Here is a 16,611-nt window from a genome sequence, read left to right on the forward strand (position 1 = left end):
ACATAATATGTGGTCAATGTTTTTGTTAATTTTTTGGTCCGTTCTTGGAGAGGATCCCTCCTTTGTTGCCCTTCCTGATTTCTCTTCCTTTTTCCCAGTTAATTGTGACGTTTCTTAAGGTAGTTTGTTCTGTTCTGTGCAAGAAAAATAATAATGACAGTAATAATGTTCACCCTCTGTCTGAAACCAGAGCCCAGTCTGATCTGATTGGTCAGCCAGCCGGCGCTTTTGTGATTGGTTAACCACTTCGAGATGTCCTGCCCCCTTAGACTATCACCTAGAATGTGTTAGAGTGCTAGCCAATACAAGCGCAAGTGTGGGATAGTGATGTCACTTTGTTCAGGAAGTAGAACAAAGGAGTCTAATGGAGGCGTTTCAGGCAGGGGGGGAGTGTGTGGGAGAGAAACTCCCTCTGGAGGCAACACAGGGATTTCAGAGTTTGCAGACAATTTTCCTTCCACTAAAACCTATAACACACTACAGGAATTCCTATTGAGCATAAGGGCTAACGTTTTCTCCTCCTCAAACCATGACCCTCAGGCTTCTTTTTAAAGTTGAGTTTTTTAGCTGATCAGAAAAGATCTGAGAACCACAGCTTCACTATCCCAGCTCAGAGGAGACGGGATGAGTCAGCAGCGCACTGTTGATCTAATCTCTCCACCTTCGCCTACACACTGCGGGAAACTGTGAACGTGATTCAAAAATGAATCTCAAAAGTACAAGCAAAGTTTCTCAAGTGCATTTCCTGCCGCTGTCTGCAGGTATCTGTGTAAGCTGTCAGACCAGGAGCTGCGGCAGAGCGCGGCACGCAACATGGCCGACCTGATGTGGAGCACGGTGAAGGAGCCGCTGGACAGTGCGCTGTGCTTCGACAAGGAGAGCCTGGACCTCGCCTTCAAATACTTCATGTCCCCCACGCTCACCATGAGGCTGGCCGGACTCAGCCAAATCACTGTGAGTCACGACACGACACGACTCTACTCACTCACACCCCGCTGCTCCAGTCTGGTTCTGGATTCATCCTTTGGGTTTCAGCTTTCTCTCAATTTCTACTCATGACAGTTTGAAAGGAGGATTAATGAAGGAGTTTCACACCTATGAGAGCAAGGCAATAGAAATGCACCTCAAGTTTTGTAAGGGTTGATAAGTGAAATATCAGTGATGCTTGGTGAAGGAATGACTCCCGAAAACCCTGGAAATGAAGTCAATATGTTTTTTGAACTGGTCTGTGGTCTGTCAAAACAAGTTGCTGAAATCTTCACATTTTGTTCACAAAATACGTCAGTAAATACCCTACTGGTGAATGCGGTGTCTGAATGAGGCGACTAAACGCCATCACGCCGAACATTATCATAAATGCAATATTTATGCAAAAATCCCAAAAAACAAAGAATATTTGATCAAAAAGTATAAAAAATACTAACTGGTTCTGATTTGATTAGGCTAATTTAATTCATGAAGGCCAATAGAGACTCTTCTACTGCCTTTATTTCCTGATAAACCGGTAACTACACCAGAGAGCCAGTTTGTTAACAGCTTTGTTTTAATCTGAAGGGGTTGGTATGAGACTGATGGGAAATCATGTGTTATTCATTTCACTCATCATGGATTATGTGTGTCTGTGTTTCCTTCAGAACCAACTCCACACCTTCAATGACGTCTGCAACAACGAGTCCCTGGTATCCGACACAGAGACGTAAGTTATTGGTTAAAATGTTGAAAAACTAGCTGTATCTTTAAAAGAAGAGACAGCTAGATGACTAAACAACATTTATCAAACCGCTATTGCTATTACACCTGTAGAGCAGCTTTCAAACCAAGTTACAAATGCTTTCACATCAAAGCAGTGTACATTTAATACTAAAATACAGCGACTAAACACGGAAGGGAAAACATGCAAACGGTAATAAAACATGAATAAAAATCACATGAAATCAATTATTAAAAAGTGTGGTTTTTAAAAGACTGGCACTCAAAATGATTGTTGGTTACTGAATGTCTGTTCTGTCCTCTGCTTCAGGTCTATAGCAAAGGAACTAGCAGACTGGCTGATCCACAACAACGTGGTAGAGCACATATTCGGACCAAATTTGCACATAGAGGTGAGTCCTTCCCATCCAGTAGTATGCACTGAGAGGAGATGTGAACAAACGTTGCATCTTTAACTAAATCCACGACTGAATTGCAACTGAGAGCTTCTTTATTTGATGTTTCCTTTAATTTATCAGAGCACAGCCGATAGTAAGTGTGTGTGTGCATGTGTGTGTTTTCTCCAGATCATTAAACAATGCCAGGTGATCTTGAACTTCTTGGCTGCAGAGGGCCGACTCAGCACGCAGCATGTGGACTGTATCTGGGCTGCAGCTCAAGTAAGACAGATTTACACCCGAGTGTACGCAGCTTAATTACGACACATAAAGTTCCTCTGTGGGACAGAACTTATGAGCCTTCAGAATCGATCACTATGAAGTGCTATTCGGGTGAAACGCCACGGAGGAAAACAGTAACTCTGGCTGAAGTTGTTGCTCTACTTTTGTAAATACTGCAGGTTTGATCATTTGTGTTATTGAGTATGAAAGCAGAAGTAAAGTATGCAGTTGTGTCCACTTAACATTTTTTTTCGTACCATATTCTTTTAGTGTTTATTGTAAAGTAGAGACAGATCTGTTTTATTCTCCTTTAGAATAAAACAGATCTTTTTTTTTAGTACTGTACAAATTGGCAATTGGAAAAAGGTTGATTTATTGTAGAATAATAAGAATATAGACATTTAAACAATTTATACTTTAAATTGTTTTCTGCTTAACTAAGAAAAACCTCATTGTACCAGTTAATGAGGATAAACCAAATACTGAATTATTCATAATAATGCAGCTACTGGTATATTAGATGTTGTATACACTAGTACAAACACATATTTGTACGAGAGAGTGAGGATAAAACGATATGAAAAGACTAATTCTGCCTTTTGTTGTTTTAGCTGAAACACTGTAGCCGTTACATCCACGACCTCTTCCCCTCGCTCATCAAAAACCTGGACCCTGTGCCTCTCCGCCACGTCCTCAACCTGGTGTCTGGCCTGCACCCCAGCGCACACACCGAGCAGGTACACACACACACACACACACACACACACACACACACACACACACACACACACACACACACACACACACACACACACACACACACACACACACACACACACACACACATACACACACACACACACTGAACTATCCATTTTTCTAAATATTGAATAGTTAAACGTGTATGTTCTTGCTGTTTTAAATTCAGCCATTTGTGCATCATTTAGTGTCAGTGTTTCTATTAATTGGAGAAGTAGTTTGAGCTTTTATTTTGAAGGCAGTTTCAGGCACCAGGTGATTAAGGTTTTTATTGTAGGTGAAGGAATGATTAGACACCGGAAAAGGAATATATTCTTTACCAGGGAAAGAGGAAGTAAAGCCATTGTTCTTTGTATGAATAGTATAGGGGAATCCTTAGAATTTTAAATGGATAAACAAAATTCTTGTCTGGACCAAGTGTAAGAATCACTACCCTTGCGTCTCAGAAGCAGATATAGCCTTACAAGCATCCTAAAATCATTGTGCTCTCTCCCAGAACGTTGTATTTGAATGAGTTATGTGTTGTAATTACTCACACGTCTACCCCCCCCCCCCCCTCCTCAGACGTTGTACCTGGCCTCCATGCTGATCAAGGCTCTCTGGAACAACGCGCTGGCAGCCAAGGCTCAGCTCTCCAAACAGAGCTCCTTCGCCTCCCTGCTCAACACTAACCTGCCCATGGGCAACAAGAAAGGTGAGTCTGGACTCCACAAGTTCAAACTGATTCATCCAAATGTCTCAGCACGCTGTCGAGGAAGTTCCACAGGAAGTTCTAAGTCTCTCTCTTCTTCTGTGTATTCAGGTTCGCCCGCTGCCAGTCCGGACAGCAGCGACAACAGCGACACGCAGCACAGCGGAGGCAGCGACATGGAGATGGACGACCAGATGATGAGCGGCAGCAAGCGTGGCCAGCAGAGGCTGTCCGACACTGAGGTGCTGTGGGACACTTTAGGCTCCTCTTCTTCAGAGCTAACAAATAGACTCTTTAGGATAGGATTTGTTTAGGCTGTGGTACGCAGATATTCACATTATCATTGAAAGCTACATTAAAATAATTAAGAAAATAAGTCTTTGAAATACCGTTTGTACTCCAGGACTTCTCTGCAATATAAAACAAACTTGAGAATTATATCAGAACTTATGTAGCCGTAAAATCACATTGAGGTAAATGGATATTGCACAAGTCCATATTGCAATTTAAAAAATACATATTAATCATGCAGCCCTATCCTTTATATTAGAATCTGGTAGAAGTACTGTGTTTCTTCAAGTGATGTCATTTTCTATTTTTCTCTTCAGTATTTCCAACATTTTGATTCTTTTCTCCGACTATTTATTATTATTATTGGCTGAAAAGGTGCAGCGACACAAAAGAAAGGTAAAAGTAACATGATAAAACTAATTTCAATGCTTCTCGTGTCTCTGCTCCTCTCAGGAGTCGATGCAGGGCAGCTCGGACGAGACGGCTAACAGCGTGGAGGAGGGCAGCAGCGGGCCGGGCAGCAGCAGCGGCCGCAGCGAAGCCTCCAGCAACGAGGCCGCCTCCAGCCGAGCCAGCCAATCAGCGGGGAGCCCCGGCAGCGAGATGCACTCTGACGACATGGCCGACAGCGAGGCCCTGAAGGAGGAGGAGGACGATGATGAGGAGGAAGACGACGAGGACGACGACGATGACGATGAGGACGACGAAGATGAGGGGAACCGGTCGGCTGCTGAAGGCGGGCATCAGAAGGAGCCCAGGGAGCAGACGGAGTCCCGGAAGAGGAAGGCGGGGGAGGCTCTCGGTGAAGGGACAAGCCAGGGGGCGGGGCCTGGTGGTTCAGGAGGCGGGGCTAAACCCAAAGGCCTCCCCTTCAACCCGGACACTTCTGCTGTCATGGTAACAGCGGCGTCAATGGAGGGCCGGATGAGGATGCTGGACGCTTGTTCTGCGTCGACGTCCGCTCGGCCCGACGTGACGGAGCCCCAGCAGCAGCCGCCGGAGATCGGGCCCTCGCAGATGGTGCAGGGGCCTCAGGAGCCGCCGTGCCTGCCACGGCCCGGAGACTTCCTGGGGGAGGCCATGGGCAGCGAGCTCTTCAACTGCCGGCGCTTTATCGGCCCCCAGCACCACCACCATCACCACCATCACCACCACCACCATGAAGGGTGAGCACAAAGATACCATTAGATTTACTTTACTCATCACACATGGGAAATGGTTTTGTTACAGCAGCGTGTAAACGAGGCGTACACAAAATAGTTTACAGTACACATATAATAGACTACCTTACTACTTAAAGAACATATTAACATATTATCAAAGCGTGCAAAGTAGTTTACAATTATTATTTTCTGATCTAAATTCATAACAAAAAAGTGCGATGGTGGAGGACATGCTGAGCGCTGACGACGTGTCCTGCAGCAGCTCTCAGGTCAGCGCCAAGTCGGAGAAGAACATGGCCGACTTCGACGGCGAAGAGTCGGGCTGCGAGGAGGAGCTGGTGCAGATCAACTCCCACGCCGAGCTCAGCTCCCACCTCCAGCAGCACCTCCCCAACCTGGCCTCCATCTACCACGAGCACCTGGTGCAAGGTCAGCCACTCTCACTGCGCTATACATCATGTACCTCATTTAGAGTCAACGTAATATGAGACTGGATATAGAGGCTGGGAGAAGTTTGCATAATCCGAATATGTTGACAAATACAACAGGTGGTTTTTCACTGTTAAAAACAACAACAACCAGGGGAACTTATTTATTGATTACTCTGTGTGCAGGTCCGGCGGTCCATAAGCACCAGTACTCCAGCAGCCACGCTGTGACCGACATCAACCTGGACAACGTGTGTAAGAAGGGGAACACTCTGCTGTGGGACCTGGTGCAGGACGAGGACGCGGTACGACCTCAAACCTCAGATACCGACGTGCTCAGGATTACACAATATAAACTTCTTTAATTATTCGCTTGAACTTCTTGCACCATAACCGCATTGAGATAGACTTCCTTATCACAATAAAAGGATTTCTAAGTTGAAAGACAGTGTCAGTAACAAACTGCACTTTGATATGTACTTATTATTGAGTTTTAATTCCCTTAGTGTTCAGTTTAATATGTATAATATCACAAAATACTTGAAATAATGTAGTTGTTTTGTCGTTGTACTAACAGTAGCAGAAATGCTGAACTAAATACCCTTTAAAAAATACATTTCAAGATGTGTGTTTAATGTTTTATATAAAAGTGTCTCACTTTGGTCATAACTGGATTATTGATGTGCATTCATTATCCTTTTATTATTTAATTTAAAATGCTGCTTTGAGTTTCATCTGTTTCCAGCGGAGCCTCATGTTTAGTGTGTGTGTGTGTGTGTGTGTGTGTGTGTGTGTGTAGATCCATCTGTCTGAGGGTCTGATTAACGAAGCGGAGAAGCTGCTGTGCTCGCTCGTCTGCTGGTTCACCGACAGACAGATCCGGATGCGCTTCATCGAGGGTTGCCTTGACAACCTGGCTCACCACAGGTAAGGCTGGCTGAGCGACGGTCTGATCTTATTCAGGGTGCAGGCTGGATTTAACCTTTCCTGCAAGCAAACAAACAAACAACACTTTGAAGCGTTTATGCCTGAAAGCTGCACGGACAGAAATCGAGAAATGATTTGAAAAGGTTTATTATGGGATGTTTTTTTAAACACAGATTTTATAGACGGATATAAAGATGGATGGACACATTTTTGTCCAAAAAACTAATAGGAGATTATTTTTTTGACCCTCCTCTTCTGCTCTTCCCTCTCAGGTCTGTCGTTGTTTCCCTGCGTCTACTACCCAAACTTTTCGGCACTTTTCAGCAGTTCGGCTCCAGCTACGACACTCACTGGATCACCATGTGAGTGACATCTCTCAATTTGAATGTCATCAACTTCTAGTACAACTTCTCCCGCATGCGTACCGTATTTCTGCTGGTGTTAAGACGCTGAATGGCTCCTTAATATATTTTGTGTGTGGTTCAGGTGGGCAGAGAAGGAGCTGCACATGATGAAGCTGTTCTTCGACAACCTGCAGCACTACATCCAGGAGGTCCGGGAACACCGGCACAAGTTTGCACTGTAAGTCCGTCAGAACTTCATTCTGCAAATGAGAATTAAAAGCCATAATGATTGTCTCTTTTAGTCCTCTGTTACTGACCTGCCCTTCTTTGCCGCAGGTACAGCCACAGTGCGGAGGTCCAGGTCCGGCTGCAGTTCCTCACCTGCGTCTTCTCCACACTGGGGTCCCCGGACCACTTCAGTAAGATCATACGTCTTCTATTCCTCTCAGATTAACAGCAGATCAGCAAAGAGAATAAACAGTATTTATAAAAAGGTGCAATGTGGTAAAATATGGCCAGGAGTTATGTCCAAAACTCCAAACAATGAACTAAAACTATCCCTTTTTATTCCAAGAAATGACTTGATTTTTCAGACCATTTGGGGGAAAAAGTAAATGCATAAATAGTTTTATATATAAAATGTATAGCTAAATCTTAGTTGTATAGATACTACATAGTTGACTCTATAATAGGCCTAGATACAAACATAGAATACAAATATTTCTTGTTGGATAAAAGAAAATAACAAAACTTTAATTAACATTTCATTAAACATTGGTGCATCTCTAACATGTATTATCTCCAAAATACAAATTATAAGAGTATATTCCACTGATTTAGCTCTCTGCAACACTTCTTAACAACTTCTGTCTGCAGGTTTCATGCAGCAATGACATGACTGATGTTGGAAACCAAAGCAACGACTCAGAGAAGTTCACTTTGAATTGAGAAATATTAAGCAGCAATGTAAAGTAGAAACATCTACAGCTGGCCTCTCAAACGCAGGTGGATGGTCCTTTTTAAAAGAAGCGTATTAACCAGTAATATAGAGATGAACTCTGGATGTGTGTCTGGTTTCTCCTGGAGTGTCTTGGGGGTATGATGCTAGAATAAAGCTCATTATGTAACCGGAGCTCTGAGAACAAAGCTCCCACTGTGTGTGAGAGCATGACGTCACACTGAGGAACATATAACCTGCGTCCGTTAGTGTTTCAACCAAGTTTAGCTCAGTTTGATCTCCAACATCAGTCATTCAGGTTTTACTTATACAGTGGTATGCAAAAGTTTGGGCACCCCTTAGGAAAACCACTGCATCAGTTTGTCACTTGCTGAGCTTTTGAAGCAGCAACTTCATTTTAACATATGTTATACCTTATGGTAACAGAAACATCTCAGTAGTGAAATAACTTTTATTGGTCAAACAGAAACATGTTTATGTGCATTCAAACAAAAATAGGCATGTGCATAAATTTGGGCACCCCTAAGAAATAATTCCATTAATATTTAGTATTGCCTCCTTTTGCTGCAATAACGGCCTGTAGACGCCTCCTGTAGCCACAGACAAGTCCCTTAAGCCTGGCAGGTGGTATTTTGGCCCATTCTTCCACACAAAACGTCTCCAGTTCAGTCAGGTTTCTTGGCCTCCGTGCATGGACAGCCTTCTTCAAATAAATCCATACATTTTCAATGATGTTAAGGTCTGGGGACTGGGATGGCCATTCCAGAACATTGTACCTGTGCTTCTGCATGAATTCCTTGGTGGATTTTGATCGGTGCTTAGGATCATTGTCCTGCTGAAAAATCCAACCCCGGCGTAGCTTCAACTTTGTGACTGACTCTAGAACATTCTTGTCAAGAATCTCCTGGTACTGTAAGGAATTCATGTGGCCCTCAACTTTAACAAGTTTTCCAGTACCTGTGCTAGCCACACAGCCCCATAACATGATAGATCCTCCACCAAATTTTACAGTGGGCAACAAGTTCTTTTCATTGAATGCAGTGTGTTTTTTTCGCCATGCATACCTGTTCATGTTATGACCAAATAACTCAATCTTGGTCTCATCTGACCACAGTATTTTGTTCCAAAATGCTTCTGGCTTGTCCAGATGTGCTTTTGCATACCTCATGCGACTCTTCTTGTGATTAACACTCAGGAAAGGCTTTTTGCACATCACCCTTCCAATGAGCTCTTCCTGGTGCAAAGTACGCTGGATTGTGGAACGGTGAACAACTACACCACCAGCAGCCAGATGTTGTTGTAGTTCTCTGGAGGTGGTCTGTGGCTTCTCTGTGACCATTTTCACCATCCTTCGCCTGTGCCTTTCCCCTATTTTTGTCGGCCTACCACATCTTTCCTTCACACGGACTGTTCCTGTGGCCTTCCATTTCACAACTACGTTTCTGACTGTGGAGACAGACAGTTTAAACCTGTCAGATAATTTTTTGTACCCTTCTCCTAATTTATAATGTTGGATTATCTTAGCTTTCAGGTCAGTGGAGAGTTGTTTTGAGGTCCCCATCTTGCCACTCCCTAAGAAAGAACCTAGGCCAGGCACAGCCAGCTATTACCTATGTTAAATAGCCTTTTTCATGATTGGTTCCACCTGTCTTTGTAATTGAAGGTCTAATGAGCTAATCAAAGCAATTTTGTGCAGCAACCTGTCAGCTATAAATCCGTACAGGTGTTGAAATGAATGCTATTTATAAGGGTGCCCAAACTTTTGCACATCCCATTTTTTGCATTTTATTTTATTATAATAAAACTATGTAATGCTACCCTAAGAATTTTGGTCTGGAAAACACTAAAACGTCTACATCTTTGTAGGAAAACAAATGTTGTTGCTGTGATCTTCTATTATAAAGGAAAAGCAAATTGTCATGAAATCTCAGAGGGGTGCCCAAACTTTTGCATACCACTGTATTTAGCCAATTGTTCTGGAGAGTTGGCTAGATATCTAGAGACCCCTGTGTGTGTTTATTCTCAGACTCCCTCTAACAATGCTACTACAAAATATAGGAATAATAAATGAAATAAACGGCTTATCTAAATCTACTGTGGTACACTGGTGCAGAGAAGCTGTAATATTGACAGATTATTAGCTATTTTTTCAGTGTAATCTCAAGTTTTGCTCATTTTTTAATCTTGAATCTCTCAGTTTTTACATGTAATAAAGATGGGTAATTTCATTAAAGTTGATCATAGAATTAAACACAAAGAACCCCTGTTTGATCAGACATATTATTATGGTTTGATCCCAACCTTTTGGTCCCTTAAAGTAAAGGAAAGTGGCTTTAGTAGTGTGGTGCTTGTGTGACAATAAAGAGGTGAAATTATCCAGTATTTCACAGGAAAATCAAACCTGGCTAAGATAAAACTGTTGGTTTTAACTTGGTGTGACAAACGTTGTTGTACGTTTAATCATCATTACCTTTTTGTGAATGCTGGGACCCCTTTGTTAGGATCATACCACATGCTAGGAATCAAAGTAGCTTGAGGGACTTTAAGAAACCCTAACAATTGAGAAAAGTGCAGTTTTTCACACCAGTCTTCTTCCCTGATTGAGCTCCTGTGTGTTTGTGTCTTTCAGGGCTGAGTCTGGAGCAGGTTGACATCCTGTGGCACTGCCTGGTGGAAGATGCCGAGTGCTACGACGACGCTCTGCACTGGTTTCTCAATCAGGTCCGCAGCAAGGACCAGCATGCAATGGGCATGGAGACCTACAAACATCTATTCCTGGAGAAGGTAGGAGCACAGGTTCACTCAAACACCACAGGATCTACGTTTTAAAATCTTCAAATGAGTCAATTGAGCCTCTTTGTATTCATTTTTTAACAACTTACTGGCTTTAGAATTAAATAATATATTGTAGATCTGTTATTATTCATAATGTTTTGTAATTGCACGACCGATTTATTTCCCAGACTTAATTACAAACTAATTTCCCCAGTAGTAATTATTATAATTAAAGCTGCAGATCAGGTGTATTGAATCCTATGTCAGATGATAGAAGAAGAAGCACTTAATAATAAGAGGCAGTCTGTTTATAAGTTAGTGCTCTGCTGGAGTAGCTCTTTGTTGGGCTGTTTCTATATTTGTGTGTTTATGTAACTGTGTGTGCGTGTGTGTGTCTCCAGATGCCCCAACTGAAACCAGAGACCATCAGTATGACCGGCCTCAACCTCTTCCAGCACCTCTGTAACTTGGCGCGCCTCGCCACCAGCGCCCTGGACAACGCCTCCAGCTGTGAGGTACTCAATCTCTACTTCATATCTAAAACAATATCTAAAAACAGAGCAGTAACTCATCTTGCCTGAAGTTAAATCAGAGTCACCATCACTCGACTCACATATGTGTGTGTTTGTGTGTGTATGCAGCTGTGTGGGATGGACCAGCTGTGGGGCATCGCTCTGAGAGCTCAGTCTGCAGATATCAGCCGCGCTGCCATCCAGTACATCAACTCCTACTACATCAACGGTTGGTTTACTCCATCGTTTACACCAAGAGAACACACACACTTCACACACTGTGATGCAAATACTTCCATATCTATGTTTATGTAAGCAGGAGGGCTGAAAATAAGCTTTTCAAGATGATAGTCCTATCAAAGATCTCAAATATCAGGGGGAAATAAATACAAACGGATCCCAAACAAGATACAAAGCACATCAAACAATAATAGTGAAGGTTAATTCAGAGTTTTCCCATGTGACGAAATGATTAGCTGTCCGGTTTTATCCTGCGTTGTGTCTCTGTACGTCATGTTGTTTGCATGATGACCTCTCCAGCGGGTAAGACGGGGCTGGAGAAGGAGCAGGAGTTCATCAGGAAGTGTATGGAGAGTCTGCTGCTGGCTTCGGCCAACCTGGAGAAGGACGCCCACTCCAGCCTGACGAGCATTGAGAGGGGGCTGCTGATGCTCAAGACTCACCTGGAGGCCTTCAGACGCAGGTACGCTCCGCAGGACGCTTCACACCAGGAGAGAGGACGTGAATGACTGTGTATAAACGTCACTTTGTTTCCTGTCCTCGGTCAGGTTTGCGTACCACCTGCGGCAGTGGCAGATCGAAGGGACGGGGATCAGCAGCCACCTGAAGGCTCTGAGCGACAAACAGTCCCTGCCTCTGAGGATCGTCTGTCAGCCTGCAGGGCTGCCTGACAAGGTGACAGATCTACACCTGCACTCTATTGACATTCTAATATAGTTATCCACCTTTTGCACCAGTGGATTGAGCCTCTTTGTCTTTTTGCAGATGACCATCGAGATGTACCCCAGCGACCAGGTGGCCGACCTGCGAGCAGAGGTGACCCACTGGTACGAGAACCTGCAGAAGGAGCAGATGAACCAGCAGGCTCAGCTGCAGGAGTTCGGACAGAGCGGCCGGCAGCCCGCAGACTTCCCTGGTCAGCACTCATTTATTGTTTATTTGCGAACAAACATTTCCTCCAACAGCTGTTTGACTGTCAGCATGCTCACCTTTAATTTAGAAGTGTGTGTCTCGCCTGCAGGAGGTCTGATGGGCCCGGTCCGAATGATCTCCTCCGGCCACGAGCTGACCACGGACTACGACGAGAAGACTCTGCATGAGCTCGGCTTCAAAGACATGCAGGTGACTGGTTTCTTTCCCTGTGTCTGTAGATGCCTAAAGAGATAAGATAAACCTTTATTAATACCTCAAAGAAGAGCCAGGAGTCAGAGCACCGAGAGCGATAAGAGTGAAACACAGGATATGACAGAGAGAGTTTGCACAAGAATATTAAGAATAGAAAATGGAATAAAAAGACGCCAGATCAAAGTGTTAGATCCACATATGAATACGAATGGATATTATAAATGTCTATTTGAAAGTGTGAGTCCAAGTGGTTGCATAATGACATAAAAACCCCAAATTAAAAACATTTCTCAGTTCTGTTGGACGGATGATGTCCAAAGTCTACTTTTATTTTTGCATTATTTCCAGCTATACTCAATGCTCTTGAAATGTACAACCCAGCTGATCCCTGATGTCTGGTTTCTTTCCCAGATGGTGTTTGTGTCTCTGGGAGCTCCTCGCAGGGAGAGGAAGGGGGAGGGCGTCCAGCTGCCGGCCTCCTGCCTGCCCCCCCCTCAGAAGGAGCACATCCCCATGCTGCTGCTCCTGCAGGAGCCGCACCTCACCACGCTGTTCGACCTGCTGGAGATGCTGGCCTGCTTCAAACCGCCTAACCCCAACACGGAGAAGCTCAACGAAAACCCAGAGGTGTGTTTTCACCTTGGCATGTCAGACTTGAAGTATTAATTCAAGCAACTCGTAACGAGGACAACAACCTTTTCTAACAATGAAGGTGTGTTTTTGTGTTTGAAGCAGAGTGCTCTGTGCGAGGAGCTTCACCTCCACGCAGAGAATCTGTCCCGTCGGGTTTGGGAGCTGCTGATGCTTCTTCCTACATGTCCCAAGATGCTTCAGGCCTTCCAGAACATCTCAGACGACACGGTCAGTCCCCACACGTCCAAACAACCTTCAGAAGAAGATGGCATGCAGAACCAAACACAACGAGTCCCCTTCACTTATAGTCAACTCTTGAAAAAACCCTTCAAACCTTCATCAGTTTATTGTTATTTCTGATGACTTCTGAAACGTTATCACTCAAGATGTATTACTGCAAGTCAAGAAGACGTGTGCAGTAGTGTTTGTTCTGCCTAAATTGTTGGCAAACTGTGAACTGACTGTGTTTCTGTGCAGAATGGGGAGGGTCTGTGCTGGAAGGAGCTGCTGAGGATTAAAAGCCCCCACAAGCTGCTCTACGCTCTGGAGATCATCGAGGCTCTGGGAAAACCCAACAGACGCATCCACAGAGAATCCACTGTGAGGATAAAACACGTGTTTTTAATCTTTAAAACTGTCTAGATAGGTCTTTTTCATATTTCCTGTTTTGTAATTTGCATTAATTCTGAACAATATTGTGGCAGAATGAGCAGGAAGCAGAAAACCAGTGACCTAAAAGCCTCATAGATAGAATAAAAGTAATCATTCTGACTTTTCTTTGTATGCGTGTACATTTGTACCTAAACACACAACAGAAACTTATTAAAACATGACAGAATATTGACAGATATTAAAGGATAAATCATTGATACTAAGCAGTGATCTTTGATATTATAATAAATGTTATCTGATGAATAATAATGCAAAACCACAAATTTCTGGACTCCGTAGTTGGATATTCTTGGTACTTGCTTCTAATGTTTGTAAATCTAACTGTGTGTGTGTGTGTCTGTGTGTTCAGGGCAGCTACAGCGACCTGTATCCAGACTCGGACGACTCCAGTGAGGATCAAATCGAGAACAGCAAGAACACCTGGAGCTGCAAGGTACAGCACATTACCTCTGATAGAGAAAATAAACTTTATTGAGCTGTTGTTTTCAGACAGTAACGACCCCAAGAAACTTGATTTTATTCCATTACGGTCTCTTGACAACATGTTTGGTTCCCAAATCTATACAAATAAATCACCTCAATCTGAACCAGCAGTCCAAAGTGCATCAGTGAAAACAAACCTGCTTTATGTAGGATTTTAAAACACACAATAGAAACAGTTATCGTTACATTAAACCTTTTTCCTTCTGTCCTCCAGTTTGTCTCCTCTGGAGGTCTGCAGCTTCTCCTGGAGATCTTCAACTCGGGTATCCTGGAGCCCAAAGACCAGGAGTCCTGGACTGTGGTGAGAGAGAATACCGGCCTTTAGAGTAGAATAAACAGTGAAGGGGAAAGTTTGTAGTACATAATATTAACTTCCTGCCCATCCGTCTCCTCTGCAGTGGCTGCTGGACTGCCTCGCCTGCCTGCTGAAGTTGATCTGTCAGTTTGCCGTTGACCCTGCAGACCTGGACCTGGCCTACCACGATGTCTTCTCCTGGTCCGGCCTCGCAGACAGCCAGCGCAAACGTCTGTGGCCGAGCAAATCCCGCAAGTCCACCGTGGAGCACGGGAAGGGTCTGCACATCCCCCGACTCACCGAGGTAAACGCTCGACTAGAAAAGCTCACAAGTGAAGAGATCATTCTGGGATTTAAAGATCTGGGTACCACCACAATAAGATAGTTTGTAATTCATTTATTAATTAGGTTGTGAACACTTTGTAAATCATTAATAAGCTTTTATAAGACGCGAGATAAACAGGGCAACTGGGACTGGTTGCTTGCTAAATAGTGAGCCCACATTTATCTGTACTACTAAGCCTGATATTGGCTACTGAGCTTAAGAGATGCCAAGAAACATGAAGATGGATGGGGGGGGGGATCAACTCGGTGAACAACCAATACCAAGGATGCTGGCTGATGAAGAAGAGGAAGGAAGCTAGGTAGCCAATATAAGGCTTAGTCCTCTTACCAAATAGTGAGCCTGTGTTGATGTGTGAACTATGTGAGAACTGGTTTATAAATGGTTCTTAATGATTAATAAAGTGTTTAAAGCCTAATTATAAACCCTTGATGAATCCTTCATAAGGGTAGTGTTATTGTAAAGTGGTACCAAGATCTGTGTGATGGTTTGCAGGTGTTCCTCAGCCTGGTTCAGGGTACTAACCTCATCCAGCGCTTGATCAACGTGGCCTACACCTACGACAACCTCGCACACAGGTGAGCACTGCACACATTCCTCTGGTCTTAATACTACATATGTGGCGGATCATTTACATGTGTTTTCTGCTCAATAGGGTTCTGAAAGCTCAGTCGGACCACAGGTCTCGTCATGAAGGTGAGCACTTCATTTACACACAGTGATACAACTCTAAAGCAGAATAAAGAAACCAGCATCTTTCAATCAGAAATGGACCTGATGCAGAAAAAGCAAACAACCCCAGCTGTTTTATTTGACCTTGATGTTTCTTCCCCCCCTCCCCCCCAGTGACTCACTACTCCATGTGGCTGCTGGTGAGCTGGGCCCACTGCTCCTCCACAGTGAAGTCCAGTCTGGCCGACAGCGACCATCTCCACGACTGGCTGAAGAAGCTCACGCTGCTGGTGCCTGAGGTGAGTCTGGGAACCGTTTCCAACTGCGTAAAACAAACTCATGCACGACCGGTGATGATCAAACGAACACCACAGAAGAAGAGCACAGGCGGAGTTCAGTTGAAGCTACATGAATTAGAGAACTCTTTAAGCAGCGGTTAGACTTCCCATCTGTGGATCAGAGCTAAGAAGTAAATTGTAGAAGTCTATGAACCTTCTTTCTGAGTCTGTGTGGTGTTTGTCTCCAGCCGGCGGTGAGGCACGAGGCGTGTAACGGCCTCTACAAGCTCTCTCTGTCGGGGCTGGAGAGCGGAGAGTCCATCAACAGATCCTTCCTGCTGCTCGCCGCCTCCACGCTCCTCAAGTTCCTGCCTGACGCACAGGCCCTCAAACCACTCAGGGTGAGTCTCACACACACACTCTGTAGATGACCCCCTCACTCTCTCCTCTGCGAGCTACACTCTGTGTCAGCAGTCCTCCGGGACGATGATCTGATTCAATTTTTAAGTTCTGCTACAGCGACACCAGTCTGTTTCTGTGAGACATTCTCCCTCTGGTGGGACTGATGCTGGAGACTCTGGGACACACTTTGAATAAAGATGCTCTTTTTTATACTTTTAATTTAGGAAACAAACAAAAGTTATGTTTACATT

The 16,611-nt window shown here is 44.1% G+C and overlaps 1 protein-coding gene across 6 annotated transcripts in view; it reads left to right on the forward strand.

The window, feature by feature from the left end:
• The window catches only part of usp34 (ubiquitin specific peptidase 34), a 51,261-nt gene that overhangs the window by 13,709 nt on the left and 20,941 nt on the right, over positions 1-16,611 (forward strand). For 2 of the 6 annotated variants that reach the window (XM_063883870.1, XM_063883874.1), the window contains exons 7-37: positions 762-954; positions 1,635-1,696; positions 2,021-2,102; positions 2,277-2,369; positions 2,981-3,106; positions 3,693-3,822; positions 3,931-4,061; positions 4,564-5,276; positions 5,488-5,702; positions 5,888-6,006; positions 6,501-6,628; positions 6,901-6,990; positions 7,115-7,210; positions 7,309-7,391; positions 10,560-10,714; positions 11,107-11,220; positions 11,347-11,446; positions 11,758-11,920; positions 12,006-12,132; positions 12,223-12,373; positions 12,458-12,579; positions 12,994-13,209; positions 13,315-13,443; positions 13,693-13,815; positions 14,237-14,320; positions 14,585-14,671; positions 14,769-14,969; positions 15,504-15,586; positions 15,664-15,704; positions 15,855-15,979; positions 16,207-16,359. In XM_063883870.1, the coding sequence (XP_063739940.1) occupies positions 762-954; positions 1,635-1,696; positions 2,021-2,102; positions 2,277-2,369; positions 2,981-3,106; positions 3,693-3,822; positions 3,931-4,061; positions 4,564-5,276; positions 5,488-5,702; positions 5,888-6,006; positions 6,501-6,628; positions 6,901-6,990; positions 7,115-7,210; positions 7,309-7,391; positions 10,560-10,714; positions 11,107-11,220; positions 11,347-11,446; positions 11,758-11,920; positions 12,006-12,132; positions 12,223-12,373; positions 12,458-12,579; positions 12,994-13,209; positions 13,315-13,443; positions 13,693-13,815; positions 14,237-14,320; positions 14,585-14,671; positions 14,769-14,969; positions 15,504-15,586; positions 15,664-15,704; positions 15,855-15,979; positions 16,207-16,359 (4,435 nt within the window). The remainder of the gene's footprint in view (positions 1-761; positions 955-1,634; positions 1,697-2,020; positions 2,103-2,276; positions 2,370-2,980; positions 3,107-3,692; positions 3,823-3,930; positions 4,062-4,563; positions 5,277-5,487; positions 5,703-5,887; positions 6,007-6,500; positions 6,629-6,900; positions 6,991-7,114; positions 7,211-7,308; positions 7,392-10,559; positions 10,715-11,106; positions 11,221-11,346; positions 11,447-11,757; positions 11,921-12,005; positions 12,133-12,222; positions 12,374-12,457; positions 12,580-12,993; positions 13,210-13,314; positions 13,444-13,692; positions 13,816-14,236; positions 14,321-14,584; positions 14,672-14,768; positions 14,970-15,503; positions 15,587-15,663; positions 15,705-15,854; positions 15,980-16,206; positions 16,360-16,611) is intronic. The other 4 variants (XM_063883873.1, XM_063883875.1, XM_063883871.1 and 1 more) reach the window with 3 other exon arrangements.

Source organism: Eleginops maclovinus, chromosome 5 (assembly GCF_036324505.1).
Source record: "Eleginops maclovinus isolate JMC-PN-2008 ecotype Puerto Natales chromosome 5, JC_Emac_rtc_rv5, whole genome shotgun sequence".
In the NCBI taxonomy this organism is placed as follows: Eukaryota; Metazoa; Chordata; class Actinopteri; order Perciformes; family Eleginopidae; genus Eleginops; species Eleginops maclovinus.